Source organism: Grampus griseus (assembly GCF_964374135.1).
Source record: "Grampus griseus genome assembly, chromosome: 2".
NCBI classification, from domain to species: Eukaryota; Metazoa; Chordata; class Mammalia; order Artiodactyla; family Delphinidae; genus Grampus; species Grampus griseus.
Window position 1 is genome coordinate 46,131,150 of NC_139018.1, and position 16,456 is coordinate 46,147,605.

The following is a 16,456-nucleotide window of genomic DNA, read 5'->3' on the forward strand; positions in this document are numbered from 1 at the left end:
CCCAAACCTCCTCAATAATAGAGACTTCTTCATTTCAACTGATGGCAGTACCATCCTTCCAAGTTGTGTAAGCAAAAACCCTGAAGTCATTCTTGAATTTTTCCCCTCACAACTCATTTATTCTGTCAGGAAATCCTTTTGGCTGTACTTTCAAAATTACATCTAGACTTGACCACTTCTCCCCCCTTCTACTGCAGCCATTCTGGTGCAAGTCATCAATGTCTTGTCTGGATTACTGCAATAGTCTCTTAACCAGTCTTCATGTTTCTGTCCTTGTCCTGGTACAATCTATTCTTACTTAACACAGCAGCCAAAACAATCCCTTTAAAACATGAGTCAGATCACATCACTCGTTTGCCAAAAATCCTCCAATGGGATTGCTGAGAGCAAAAGTCAAAGTTCTTGCAATGGCCCACAATACCCTGTAGGATGTCTCCCTCCCTCTTACCTCTGCAACCTCTCCCACTGCTGTTTACCTCACTCACTCTTTTTCAGCCAGCAACCTTCTTTGCTTTTCCTCAAACAAGCTGGTACTCTTCTATCTTGGCATCTGAAGACTTAAGGCCAAACCATTTTCTATTGCAGTGAAATGGTCACAGCAGACTCAAGTCCCCCTAGACCATGCTGCATGGTCTGGGCTCAGGAAAGATACAATGCAAATGAGGGCACAGAGTCTGGCGGTTAGTGCTAGCACTTCACTTCTCACTGTCTTGCCCAGTCTCTCTCATTTATTTAGCAGACACTTACTGAGTGCTTACGGTTGCCAGCCCTGGCCAGCGCTGGGCATTTACGTACATAATCTCATTTACCCTCACCACAACCCTTGCAGGCAGGTATCATGAATGTTCCCATTTTACAAGTGGGGACCTTGCTCAGAGAGGTGAAGTAACTCAGCCAAGTTGTAGTTAGCTAATTTCAGGTCTGAGATTTGGATGCAGGAAGCAGTGACACCAAAGTCCTTGTCCTGCCCACTTTGTCAAGCTGCCTCCCAGGTGCTGAGGAGATATTTGATAGAAGCACAAGCGAATGAATGACCCAAAGGATTGCAGTTTTGATAAGCACAATTTAACCACCATCGACAATGCAGAGGGATAAAGCAATGACATTAATGTTTTGTTCAAGGGATGTTCTTGAAATACAAGTGCTGATATGACCTAAGTGTTTGAATGAAACCTTCTGGAGGAGAGATCTGAGCTCTTATCTTCTTTACTGATTCTCTGAAAAGGGGCTCTAACCCCTTTCTTCTCAAGATACGTAATATAGTTACCTTGTTAAACCTCCAAGTCCTTTTCAGCTCAAGTACTACACTGGGCTCACAGGCCTAGGAGGCCATGACAATCAACTAAGCATTTCTTCCCCTCTGTTGGGCGAGGTAGCCACAGTGAAATATAAAAGTGCCTGTTGACTACAATCTGATAACCATCTCAAATTGTACTAATCTTATCAAGACCCCGGAATGTGTAAAATCAGCAGAGATGGAAATGTGATGACCCAAGACTAATTTCAAGACAAATGACATAAAACTCAACCCCTTAAAATACAAAAGACCAAGTTTTGAGAGGGTAGGAAGCTCAGAGCCCGCATCTCTCCCAGCTATCAAAGAGTTTTGTAACAATTACTGGATTCTGTCACCGACCCAGGAAACTCCGGCCAAGAAGTTCTGTCATCCCAGCCTGCATGTGTCTGCTTGAATAGTTCAAGCCATCACTCCCTGTCACACAGAGGTTAGTGAAACTGTTCCCTGGATTACTAGTCTGTGAAAACGACTGTCACCAGAACCTCTTACACAATAAACTAATGATGCAATAATCACCTAATTCCCCAAATTTGAAAATTATCAATAACTAAATATAAAAATGGACGAAAGAATTTTAAACTCTCATGTTGTGGCATTATCAATGCGGTATCTTAAGTACTTCTTTGATTGATTATTCCACTAAAGTACTGTTTCAATCAATGTAGTAAAAATTCAACACTCTTACGTATCTGAGAAAGCCATTTAAAAAGGCCCATTAGCCAAAAGATCCGAGTGGAGGTAGAGGCCAAGAAACTGTCACTGACAATCCTTAATCCTCTCAGCTCTTTTAATTGGGGGTTCCTGCATGTTAACAGGCACATGAGGTCTAACCGCAAAAGCTTTCCCCCAAGAAAGTTATCTATGCACTGACGCTGTCTTCAGGGACACATGCAAACTAGCATCAGGGAACTCTGTTTAATGGCAGGCCACTCTCCCACATTGCCACTTTACAGAAGCACCAGTGGCATGTTTGTCACTTTGCTCAGCCTAAGTGGGGAGCCACAGAGAGGAGGACTCCTGGCCCTGGTCCCAGCTGTGGGCAGAGTACTTTGCTTTAGTGGTCAAAAAAGGAGGAGGGTGTCCTCTGCTCTCCCCTCCCGCAAAGCCATTCCCGCCCCACCTCTCCTAAGGGGTTAGACTGAGCAAGAGAAGGCCACAGCATCCACACCAGGCCACAGCACAGAGCAGCATTCTCAGTTAGCAAACCTGCTCCCCCTGGTCAGGAGGAAAAGTGACCCTGACAACTGGGGATTAAAACCAGGAGATGCAAGGGAGGGAACATTCCAGGGTGAAATTTAAAAAAAAAAAAAAGAAAGAAAGAAAAAAAGAAAGGAAAAGAAACAAAAGAAGTGAAAAGAAAGGAAAATGCACAAAGCCCATGAGCCTGTCTGGTTAACCATGGGTTAGAATCACGTTTAGAGAATCACACGGGAACTCAGTGTCTCAGCAAATCCAAAAACCCCAGGTGAAAGATAGCGGGTGAAAGGCGTTCTGTTTGTGGAAACAGGAAGTTTCCTTCTTTCACCACTTAATCTGTCTCATTTAATTTTTTCTTTTTTTTTTGGTCTATTTGTAACCCGAATTTGGACCATCAATCATTTTTAGCTGCCCAGCATTTTTCTCTTTCCAGAGTTGAAAGAACAACAAAGATGGGGTCCAAAGAGCCCTTTCCCACAGCCAATTCCAATCAGCCCTTCTCTCCCAGGGTTACAGGGTACTCAGAGCAGACATTCCCAGTGGGACATGCCACACACAGCAAGTCGCCAAACCAGACTGCGCTAAAGGGCTTCTCGGGGACTTACTTGTACTTGTGCTGGTTCCAATCGTATTGATTGTGGTGGGGACGGATGAAGAGGAGTAGAGGGGCACGTGGCCATTCTCACACCCCAGGCTTTTGTCCTGCCAGTTGGAGGCGTTGATGCAAATCCCAGAATCCCGAGAGTTCTGCCACCCATTAAGCTTGTCGTCGGAGTTCTGTCTTTGGTGATAGTAGTGCGTCTGCCCATAATCCACAGAGTCCGAGCGGCCTCGGTTCTGGCCGGCAAAGCTGGTCGACGTGCGGTCCTCCAAGTGGTTCAGCCACATGGCCAAAGCACTGCGGTCTTCCAACGAAGTGGCCGGATGGATCAAAGCATAGGACAGCAGCTGCCTGCTCTCCTCGATGTGCTGGTTGTGCTCAATGGAGTGCGCCAGGATTTGGGGCAGCAGTTTCATATACTCTACTTTTGCGTCGAGGTTTCCTGGCTTCAGCAAAGGCAGGTGAGTTAACAGGAGGGAAATCACTTTATCCTTGGATTCCTGTTGCCATTGGTTAATGATTCCTGAAAAGAAAATATGCAGGGCAAATAAGCAATTACACCCACAGTGGCACCAAGCACCACACTGTAAAGAAAATTCCTGGGGATTAGAGTCTCAATCTATGTACCCTGCATAAATTTTCTCAAAACAGCCTCTGCATTGAGTTGGATAACTGACCTCAGGTTGTCAGGGGACAATGACTTCAATGAAACATGAAACAAACGCGCTGAGATGTTTGGGTGCTCAATCTAATTCTCATGCAGGTCTCCAAAGAGGCTATGACCACTTCGGTACAAACAAATACAATTTACAGCCATTTTATTTCTTAGGAAAGTCTAGGCATACCCTCAGATAGGTGAAGAAGGAATAAGAAAATCTCCACGGAAAAGTGAGTATAATCAAGGGTTCATATAGTGGAGTCCGCGAAGGTATGGCTGCTTTCCCTTCCCCAGACATTTGTGGAAAGTGGCCGAAGCCCTGGCAAGGGTATTTGTTTGAAGTTGGTAAAACTTCCTAGATGGAGAAATCTGTCAGGGAAAAAAGGACACCTCTCAGCTCGGTGAAGTATGCCTGCACCTTCCTCATGAGAAACTGACCCAGAAAATGACTGTGATCTCAAAGCTAGAATGAACAAGAGACCCAAGACTTAGCTCCAGTGGCACCTCTGATCACACATGCTAAGCAAGCTATTTTTCTTTAAATATAGAAGATCTGTTTGGTTATTTTTATTATGATAAAATATACATAATACTGGCCATTTTAACCATGTTGAAGTGTACAGTTCTGTGGCATTAAGCACATTCACATTGTGGTGCAGCCATTACCACTATCCACCTCCTGATCTTTATCTTCCCAAACTGAAACTCTGAACCCATGAAACACTGACTCCTCATTCCCTCTCCCATCCCCTGATGACCATCATTCTACTTTCTGTCTCTATATATTTGACTACTCTAGTTACTGTATTTAAGTGGAATTATATAGTATTTGCCCTTTGTTTGTTTGTTTTGGGTTTTTTTGCAGTACGCGGGCCTCTCACTGTTGTGGCCTCTCCCGTTCTGGAGCACAGGCTCCGGACGCTCAGGCCCAGCGGCCATGGCTCACGGGCCCAGCCCGCTCCGCAGCATGTGGGATCTTCCCGGACCGGGGCACGAACCCGTGTCCCCTGCATTGGCAGGCGGACTCCCAACCACTGTACCACCAGGGAAGCCCTCTAGTATTTGCCCTTTTGTGACAAGCTTATTGCACTTAGCATAATGTCTTCAAGGTTCATCCATGAAAAGATTTGTTTTTAACATTCTCCCAAGGAACCCCTCCTATTCCCTACTATTCAAAACACAAATCTTTTGCCGTTAGGTAAACATAGATTAATTGCCTTAACTGGCCTTTGAAAAGTAGCTTGTTTTGGAGACTGATAGTTATCCATGGGGCCTGGGATGATAGGAAAGGAAGCTCCCTCCAGAAAAGTCATTCCGAACACCTGAACACCTCAACTCTGGCCCAGTGATGACTGTAGAAGGGCTAGGGCTTTCACAAAGTATCTGCAGGGTTGAAAAGGCATTTCTGGAATTTAGCAGAAGGGCTTCACAATTCTAGTGAGGCACAAACATACCAGAACAAGCTCCAGAGTCGGTGTTGACCATAAGCTACAAGTGCACCAGCTGTGTAGGATAAGGCCTCTCAAGACGAAGGGGTGTATTCAATGAAAAGTGTCAGGCGAGAAAGACATGGTAGGTAATGAAAGAATGTGGGCTTCAGACTCAGGCACACATGGGCATGAATCCCAGCTCTGGCACCTAATTGGCAATGGAACTTCGGTAAGTTACGCAACCTCTCTGAGCCTCAACTCCCTCATCAGTGAAGAGTGCTACCAAGAGCACCTGTCCCTCCTTGTGTTATAGGATTAAATGAGGTAATATATCAAAAGGACCAGTCAAGTACTTGATAGTGGAAATAATTCCTTCTATTTGTCTCTGCATTAGTCAGGCCCATGTTAGAGCCATGCTGGGTGGTTTCAGATACCAAGTTTTTAAAATAATAGAGGTTTTCTGAGGAACCTCCATATGGTTTTCCATAGTGGCTGCACCAATTTACATTCCCACCAACAGTGTAGGAGGGTTCCCTTTTTTTCCCCAGATACTCCAATAAAGATCTATTAAAAAAAACAGAGACCAGAGATGACCCAGGGGAGGTCATTAAAAATTATCAGAGTTGATACAAAGCTACAGTAATCAAGACAGCATGGTACTGGCACAAAAACAGACACGTGGATCAGTGGAACAGAACAGAGACCCCAGAAATAAACCCACACACCTATGGTCAATTAATCTTCAAGGAAGGAGGTAAGAATATAAAATGGACAAAAGACAGTCTCTTCAGCAAGTGGTGTTGGGAAGTTGGATAGCCAGCCAGATGTAAATAAATCAATGAAGTTAGAACACACCAGCACACCATACACAAAAATAAACTTAAAATGGCTTAAAGACTTAAAAATAAAACATGATACCATAAAACTCCTAGAAGAGAACACAGGCAAAACATTCTCTGACATAAATCATACCAATGTTTTCTTAGGTCAGTCTCCCAAGGCAATAGAAATAAAAGCAAAAATAAACAAATGGAACCTAATCAAACTTGCAAGCTTTTGTACAGCAAAGGAAACCATAAACAAAACGAAAAGACAACCTACAGGCTGGGAGAAATATTTGCAAGTGATGTGACCGACAAGGGCTTAATTTCCAAAATATATAAGCAGCACATACAACTCAATTACGAAAAAAAACAAACAACCCAATCGAAAAATGGGCAGAAGACCTAAATAGACATTTCTCCAAAGAAGACATACAGATGGCTAACAGGCACATGAAAAGATGTTCAACATCGCTAATTATTAGAGAAATGTGAATCAAAACTACAATGAGGGGACTTCCCTGGTGGTGCAGTGGTTAAGAATCTGCCTGACAATGCAAGGCACACAGGTTCAAGCCCTGGTCTGGGAAGATTCCACATGCTGTGGAGCAACTAAGCCTGTGTACCGTAACTACTGAGCCTGCGCTCGAGAGCCTGCAAGCCACAACTACTGAACCTGCATGCCACAACTACTGAAGCCCATGCACCTAGAGCCCGTGCTCCTCAAAAAGAGAAGCCACTGCAATGAGAAGCCTGCATACCTCAATGAAGAGTAGCCCCCACTAGCCGCAACTAGAGAAAGCCTGTGCACAGCAACAAAGACCCAACACAGCCAAAAATAAATAGATAAAATAAATAAATTTTTAAAAAATTTAAAAACTACAAAGAGGTACCACCTCACACCAGTTAGAATCGTCATCATAAAAAAGTCTACAAATAACAAATGCTAGAGAGGGTGTAGAGAAAAGGGAACCCTCCTACACTGTTGGTGGGAATGTAAATTGGTGCAGCCACTATGGAAAACCATATGGAGGTTCCTCAGAAAACTAAAAATAGAGTTGCCATGTGATCCAGCAATCCCACTCCTGGGCATATATCTGGACAAAACTGTAATTCAAACAGATACATGCAACTCTACGCACAGCAGCACTATTCACAACAGCCAAGACAAGGAAACAACCTAAATGTCCATTGACAGATGAATGGATAAAGATGTGGGACATATATACAATAGAATACTACTCAGCCACAAAAAAGAATGAAATAATGCCATTTGCAGCAACATGGATGGACCTAGAGATTATGATACTAAGTAAGTCAGAAAGAGAAAGACAAATACCATATGATATCACTTATATGTGGAATCTAAAATATGACACAAATGAACTTATCTACAAAACAGAAACAGACTCACAGACATAGAGAACAGACTTGTGGTTGCCAAGGGTGGGGGGGGCGTGGACTGGGAGTTTGGGATTAGCAGATGCAAACTACTATATATAGAATGGATAAACAACAAGATCCTACTGTATAGCATAGGGAACTTTATTCAATATCCTGTGATAAGCCATAATTGAAAAGAATATGAAAAAGTGTATATATATGTGCGTGTGTGTGTGTGTGTGTGTGTGTGTGTGTATGTGTATGTATAACTGAACACTTTGCTGTACAGTGGAAGTTAACACAACACTGCATTAATAAATCAACTATACTTCAATAAAATAAAATTTTAAAATATTATCAGAGTTGGAAAAGAGGTAGAAAGTCAAAGGTAAAAAATAATGGGCTTATAACTGAACAATATGAAGAGATACTTGACTTTTTTCAAGTAGGGTTTTCATAAGGAGATGGACAGTCAACTACTTGAAGCAGAAGTGTTCAAATTGAAGCATGAGAGAATAAGATTGAATGTGAAGTGCCAGAATGACAAAAGACTCAAAGGAGTCACCAAGGAAGTCTCTACAACCTCCAACCTTGGGGCTTGAAGAATAGAGATAGATGGTCCAGAGAAGCACTGTCAGATAGAAATATAATATGAGCATATGCAATTTAAAATTTTCTAGTATTAAAAGAAAAGTAAAAAGGAGGTAAAATTAATTTTAATGATATATTTTATTTAATCCATTATATAATTATATTATTATTTCAACTTGTAAGCAGTAAAAATTACTGATGAAACATTTTACATTTTCTTTGTATTAAGTCTTCGAAATACAGGGTGCACTGCACTTCAGACTACCCGAGGCAAGCTACAGATTCAGTGTAATCTATATCAAAATACTAATGGCATTTTTCACAGAACTAGAACAAATAATTAAAAAATTTGTATGGAAACAAAGAAAACCCCAAATGGACAAATCAATCTTGAGAAAGAAGAACAGAGCTGGAAGAGTCATGCCCCCTGACTTCAGACTATACTACAAAGATACAGTAATCAAAACAGCATGGTACTGGCACAAAAACAGACGCATAGATCAATGGATCAGAATAGAGTCCAGAAATAAACCCACACACATATGTCCAATTAATATACAACAAAGGAGGCAAGAATATACAATGCAGAAAAGACAGTCTCTTCAATAAGTGATGCTGGGAAAACTGGACAGCTACATGTGAAAGAATGAAATTACAACATTCTTTAATGCCATATACAAAAATAAACTCAAAATGGATTAAAGACCAAATATAAGACCAGAGATGATAAAACTCCTAGAAGAAAACATAGGCAGAACACTCTTTGACATAAATCACAGCAATACTTTTTTGGATCCATCCCCTAAAGCAAAGGAAATAAAAGTGAAAATAAATAAATAGGACCTAATTAAACTTAAAAGATTTTGCAGAGCAAAGAAAACCACTGACAAAATGAAAAGACAACCTACTGAATGGGAGAAAATATTTGCAAATGATATGACCAATAAGGGGTTAATTTCCAACATATATAAACAGCTCATACAACTCAACATCAAAAGAACAATCTGATTAAAGAATTGGCAACATTTTTCCGAAGAGGAAATGCAGATGGCCAACAGGCACATGAAAAGATGCTCAACATTGCTAATCATCAGGGAAATGCAAATCAAAGCCACAATGAGATATCACCTCACACCTGTCAGAATGGCTATCATCAAAAATAACACAAATAACAAATGTTGGTGAAGATGTGGAGTAAAGGGAACCCTCTGTTGGTGGGAATGTAAATTGGTGCAGCCACTGTGGAAAACAGTATGGAGCGTTCTCAAAAACTAAAAATAGAACTACTATATGACCCAGAAATTCCACTGCTGGGTATACATCTGAAAAAAACAAAAATGCTAATTTGAAAAGATACATGCACCCCAATGTTCATAGAAGCATTATTTACGATTGCCAAGGTATGGAAGTAACCTAAGTGTTCATCAACAGAGGAATGGATAAAGAAGATGTGGTACATATATACAATGGAATACTACTCAGCCATAAAAAAGAATGAAATTTTGCAACAACATGGATGGACTTGGAGGGTACTATGCTAAGTGAAATAAGTCAGAGAAAGACAAATACTATATGATATTACTTCTATGTGGAATCTAAAAAATACAACAAACGAGTGACTATAATAAAAAAGAAACAGGGCTTCCCTGGTGGTGCAGTGGTTAAGAATCCACCTGCCAATGCAAGGGACACGAGTTCAAGCCCTGGTCTGGGAAGATCCCACATGCTGCGGAGCAACTAAGCCCATGCACCACAACTACTGAGCCTGCGCTTTAGAGCCCATGAGCCACAACTACTGAAGCCCATGCGCCTAGAGCCCATGCTCCGCAACAAGAGAAGCCACCGCAATGAGAAGCCCGCGCATCGCAACGAAGAGTAGCCTGTGCTTGCTGCAACTAGAGAAAGCCTCCTCACAGCAACGAAGACCCAATGCAGCCAAAAAATAATAATAAATAAATAAAATTTTTAAAAAGAAGCAGACTCAGATATGGGGAACAAACTAGTAGTTACCAGTGGGGAGAGGGAAGGAGAAGTGGCAGCACAGGGGTAAGGAATTAAGAGGTACAAACTACTATGTATAAAATAAGCTACAAGAATATCTTGTACAACACATGGAATGTAGCCAATATTTTGTAATAACTATAAATGGAGTATAACCTTTAAAAATTGTGAATCACTATACTGTACACCTGTAACATACACAATATTATACATCAACTATACTTCAATAATTTTTTTTTTTTTTTTAAATCCAGGGTGTACTTTACCACTGACAGCACATCTCAACTTGGACTAGCCACAGCTGAAATGCTCAGAGGCCATGTGTGGCTGGTGACTACTGAACTGGCTAGCACAGGGCTGGAGACATTCAGATGAGGAAGGCGGGTGGGAGGGCACAGATGACCTCAGCAGGTCCCTCCAAGCTCCCTATATTTAGCAAATTGCCACCTGACACAAGACAACCCTCATGCATTCCACTACGTATACAGCCTTTCTTTTAAAGTTGCTCTGGGAGATGAAGAAAGAACCAGTGCTAACTTTCTCATCAACACCTTTTCAGCAAACACCCGGCATGTTTTAAATTATGAACATGCTTAGGATGAAGATAAAATCTATTCATTAAGGCCAAGGAACTAAAGAGGCACTGGCAAGAAGCAAAAGGGCCTGAAGTGAAGATGGATCTATGTCCAACGCCAACACTGATCACACGTAGCCAGCGTATACCCTGAAAAATGTACGTTTAAAAATAAAATTTGGGGGCTTCCCTGGTGGCGCAGTGGTTGAGAGTCCGCCTGCCGATGTAGGCGACACGGGTTCGTGCCCTGGTCCGGGAAGATCCCACATGCCGCGGAGCAGCGGGGCCCGTGAGCCATGGCCGCTGAGCCTGCGCGTCCGGAGCCTGTGCTCCGCAGCGGGAGAGGCCACAGCAGTGGGAGGCCCGCGTACCACAAAAAAAAAAAAAAAAAAAAAACTGGGAACAACCTTTAATACAAATCCTTGAGGCTGAGGAACTCCCTAGCTTTTTGCGAGGTTACTTCCCTGTTTGGATATTCTACCCTTTCACGAAAGGTCAGCCTAAAAAAAGTTTAGGAACAAAAACAAAATTTATCAATAAATAGGACTCAGAGTACAAACTAAACATGTTATCTCCAGGTAAGCCCTCTCTGGCAGGGATTAACCTGGGATCCAGAGGAGGAACAAGTACAGCAAAGAGGCTGCTGACCCTTGGTCCCTTCCAGGCCTGAAAAGGTTTTTTCTCTATCCTCGGGTCAGGGCTTGGATGCTGTAGGGCTGTGGCACGGCCACAAAGACAACTATGACTTTTGTTTACTGCCTCTGGGAACATGGAAATACGATGGCCTTCTGAGGGCTAACTACACCTACTGGATCAAACACTTTCTCCCACTGCTCCAGCTGCCATGCTGAGAGCTAAGAGTACTGAATGTTTTCTGTGTGCCAGGGACTCTTCTAAGCTCTGTGCATGTAATTCCTCGTTTAATCCTCACATGAAGCTTATGACACAGGTCCTATTACAGCCTTACTTTACGGATGGGGACACAGAGGCACAGAGGGGTCAAGTAACTTGCCCCAGGTCCCCCAGCTAGGGAGGTGGCAGAATGGGGGTATGCAAATTAGCATAAAGATACACAATGACTATCATACTAGAAGAGCTTGGCTATAAGCTAAATACATTAATATTTATAACGCACACATAATTGTAAATATATTAATATTTATAATTATATACTACATATATAATTATATACTATACATGTAATTATATAATACATTAAAATATAATTATATAATATATAATTACACATACAATTAAAAAAAATTTTTTTAATTAAAAAAGAAAAATTTTGGCCACATCCCATGGCATGTGGGATCTTAGCTCCCCAACCAGGGATCCACCCCGCACCCCCTGCATTGGAAGGTGGAGTCTTAACCACTGGACTGCCGGAGAAGTCCCTAAAATGTTTATATGTACATTATATTTACAAATATAATAATGTAAAAAATTTTAAGAATACACGGATCAGCAGAAGAGTTGGGTCGGCTATGGAAGTGTAGAAAAAAAGAAGGTACAGAGGATAATGTACCTTTTGTGGTTTTAAAATATGTCCACTATGTCTTTGTCAGTCCTCTCCAAAAGGTGGAGCCAATCAACTCCCTCTGAGAGCAGGCTGGGGTTAATGAGTCACTTCTATCAAATAGAATGTAGCAGAAGTGACAGTGCGTAACTTCATGGATTAGAAGAGGCATTGCAGCTTTTATCTTGCTCTCTCTTGGGTTACTCACTCTGGGGGAAGCCAGCTGCCATGCTGTGAGGACTCTCAAGCCACCCAGTAGGGACAGTAAGGAACTAAGCCCTGCTGCCTGCAGCACCAACTTGGAAGCAGAACTCTTAGCCTCCGTGAAGCCTTCGGGTGACTACACTCCAGAGAGCATCTTGAGGGGCACTGCATTGCATTCCTGAGCCAGAGAAACTGTGTGTGATAACATGTTTATTGTTGTATTAAGCTTCTACGTTTGGGGTAAAGATAACTGATACACCTATCTAAGTACCCCTCTAGGAAAAAGGAAGTTTTAGCCCTTTGGCTTCTAGTAATTCAGTCCTTAGTGCAAGGTCATTCCCATTCTGAGCTGGACTCATGAAGCTAACCTGTTGACACTAAACATTCCCCTCACTTAGCTTCCCTCATCCTGGTTATCCACTCACCAAACAACCTTTGGACTATGATTTAGCTCCCCAGGTACCTTTAGGGAGAGGATGAACTGACCATACAGACAAGGGATTTCTAGATTCTGTGCTGATGATTTTTCAGGACAACTTAATAAATGGTCTCTGATGATGGCTTCCTGTGGAGGCCTTCCTGGGCTGATTATATGGACTTTGAGAACATCTAGTCTCTCTGGCTCTTTTGCGTATAGAAGGTCCCTCCTTATGGCAAATTAATCAGCCAGCACTGATTGGCTGAATCAATCTCTCAGGGGGAGTATCCCCAGAGCACTGACGAGAGTGAGAATCTCCATGTTAAAACAGAAGCCAGGCCCTGCATGTAGGGACTTGGTATAGGAAAGGCAGGTCCCGCCCAGCTGCCCACTGGCCTTCTTTGTGTCATCCACACCACCTTCCAGGCAGAAGGAGCCTTTACTGAGATGTGTATTCAAAGAATTCTCCTCACTGGGGAAGACCCAGGAAACCTCAAAATGGTCAACTAATCGATCACTTTTGTGATGCAGTTTCTATTATTATCCACCCCAATATCACTCTAGTCGGTAGACAGTCTAGAGAACGGAAGTCCAAGAACGATAAGGTTCAATGATGCCAACTCACCCCTATTACTTTCTCTGAATATTTTCTTTATTATTTCTCTGGATAAGCAGCAGAGATAAGAGTTTTCTGGATGTTTTATGTGGGTAAAAGCTAATGATTTATAATTTATAAACCAGTGACATAGGAGTAGTAAAAAAAATCTTGAAAGAGCTATAATTAAAGACCATGAGGATTAGGAAGCTGTCCCAGTGATTCTTGGAGTGACAAAGAATGTGTTTAAATACCAAGTCTGGGGGCTTCCCTGGTGGCGCAGTGGTTGAGAGTCCGCCTGCCGATGCAGGGGACACGGGTTCGTGCCCCGGTCCGGGAAGATCCCACATGCCGCGGAGCGGCTGGGCCTGTGAGCCATGGACGCTGGGCCTGCGCGTCCGGAGCCTGTGCTCCGCAACGGGAGAGGCCACAGCAGTGAGAGACCTGCGCACCGCAAAAAAACAAAAAAAAAACCCCAAAAAACCAAAAAAACCCACCAAGTCTGGTATTAATACTACACAATGGTATGTCAATGTTCAAGCGCTCCAGTTGTTAGTAAATTACCTTTAAATTGTTATTTTATTATACCCTTGTTTTCAGTTTAATAACATTTACCATAAAAGAGTTTCTCACAAGTGTATTTAGGCAACTTGCTCATGCGAGAAATGGCTGGAAATTAAATGCACACGTACAAGAAGTACTGGTTAAATAAATGTGCTAAAAGGCAGGAATACAGCGGGTCTTAAATGGTCAAAAGCTCCCTGGAAGAATTTGTATTACAAACTCAATCCTAGACACGTCATGTAATCAAGGCTTCTAAACTGTAGTGCATCTTTGCACAAATCAGGGACCGAGGACAGTGGGAATACCACATGTCATGCATTTGGTAGGGATGGGAGCTGAGAGGGCACCTAAAAATTCAGGGGGAAAATAGCAAACACCAACATGGCAAACAATGGGATTCCTGTGTTGGCACCTGCATTTGCCTACTGTCTCCCAAGGGATCCTCTTGAGCTAGAGATGGCTAAAGAAACATCCCAGTAATTTGGTGGAGCCCTGCAAGAGATGTGGATTAGACCAGTTGTGATGGGGGACCCCAGATAACATGGAAGTGGTGCTGCAAGCGGTGCTTTGAGCAGATACAAAGGATCTAGAAGATAGAAACCTCCTCCCTATTTTCAAGGAGGGTGATTGCTGGCTGGCGGTCTCCACGGATCCTTGCCTCCTGGTCTTCATGCCCTTGTGTACTCTCCCCCAACACCGAACCTGAACAGTTGTATGTGACCAACAGAATGTGAGGGAGGTGTTCTGAGATTAGGTCATAAAAGGCACTGCAGCTTGCACCTCACTCTCTTGGTTCACTCCCTCTGGCGGAAGCTATAGCCACTCCAATTATGAAGACACTCAGGCAGCCCCAGGAGAGGCCGCCGTGTGGGGAGGAACCCAGGCCTCCTGCTAACAGTCAGCACCAACTTGCCAGCCGTGTGAGTAAGCCACCTTGGAAGTGGATTCTCCAGCTCTAGTCAATATCTTCATTGCAACCTTGCCAGAGACTTTAAGCCAGAGCCACCCAGCGAGACCATCTCAAATTTCTGGCCCTCAGAAAACTGTGAGATAAACGTTATTATGTGAAGCCGTTAAGTTTTGGGGTAATTTGTCATATAGCAATAGTTAACTAGTACAGGGAGCTTCATGTTACTTGGTAAAAAGAATCACTCAAAAATGCTACTGCCCCTTGAATTCACTAGAAAAGGCAGGGATCTACGTAGTGGATTCCATAGACCATTATAACCACCAGCGATTTCTCTGAATGTACGATGGTGGTTAGGGGCTGGTCATTCATAGGCACCTCACCGTCCTCAAAGAGCAAGAACCAGACACCTCTGGCCCCAACAGATAGCTGTAATAATCCCTTACTGCTGCCAAGTGATCTTGTCATCTCTTCAATGGGGACTTTCGTTTTGGTCCCTTTTCTCCTGGGTACCAGCATGGCTGGGCAATCCGGGAGGTCTCCTTTGCTCCTGAAGGACCCAGGTCAGCAGTAACTAGTCCTGAAATCTCAAGTTAGGGTTGGGATTCACCTTCAGGCTTCTGACCTCCTCCTGGCAATTGCTAACTCTCATGGGTCTGAGGCTGCCCCACCCCTGAGGGCACATAAGACAGGCCAACTCCCCCTACCACTTGCCTCAGTTCTGACCTCTGGCCTGACGAGTATGCAGACAACTCCTTCATCTGTATCTCCAGCACAGGTTAACAAGTCCCAAACTGAACTCTTGCTTTCACTCTCACTAGGCCTGCGCCTTTGGTCTTCTTTTCTATCTCAGCAAATGGCTTTTCCATCTTCCCAGTAGTTCAGGTGGAAACCTTGGAGTATCCTTGACTACCTTCATCTGTCAGCAAATCCTATGTGCTGGATCTTCAAAATATATCCAGAATCTAACTATCAATATAATAAGCAGAGTGATCTTTTTATACCAGAAGATAGGTCATGTCACTTCTCTGATCAAACATTCCAATGGTAAAAGCCATAGAACAGACTATTAGCCCCTCTGTGATCTAGCCCACCCCCTACTACTGTCCCTCATTCATGTCAGTCCATCCTGGCTCCCTTGCTGTTCCTTTACATGCCAGACCTGGGCCTACCTCCCAACATTTGCACCTGCCTGGAACGCTCTTCCCCCAGACCCACATCCAGCCTCCCTCAGTTCCGTCTTTGCTCACATGTTGCCTTCTTAGTGAGACCTTCTCTGTACACACTCTAAAACTGCCCACATCGCCCCCTCACCCTACACTCCCTATCTCCCTGTCCTTATTGTTCTCCACAGCACTTATCATGTGACCTGCTGTGTACCACACTCAGTTTCCATCTTTCTGTACTAGAATATAAGCTTCATGAGGGTAGTGATTTGTCTCCATTTTCCCTTGCATTACCATTTCCTTATTAATCACGTTTTAACATGGCTATACAAAATTGTCCCCAGGCATTTTGTTTGATAGTTTATTAGACGTCGGGATTTCTCACTCAAAATCTGAGGTTCTTCCTAGAAATTTCCTTTCAACAAAGACTGATGGACTGGGTGACCTGCAAGCAACAGAAGGTACCAACTGTCACCCCAAAACTGTTCAGTCACCTCTTTCTTGTTTGACTGTGGAATTCTGATTAATTT

At 43.1% G+C, this 16,456-nt stretch overlaps 1 protein-coding gene across 8 annotated transcripts in view; it reads right to left on the reverse strand.

Annotated features, from left to right (window-relative positions):
• The window catches only part of SAMD4A (sterile alpha motif domain containing 4A), a 235,440-nt gene that overhangs the window by 79,814 nt on the left and 139,170 nt on the right, over positions 1-16,456 (reverse strand). For all 8 annotated transcript variants that reach the window (XM_082647072.1, XM_082647069.1, XM_082647071.1 and 5 more), the window contains one exon: positions 3,100-3,618. In XM_082647072.1, coding sequence (XP_082503198.1) covers positions 3,100-3,618 — 519 coding nt within the window. The remainder of the gene's footprint in view (positions 1-3,099; positions 3,619-16,456) is intronic.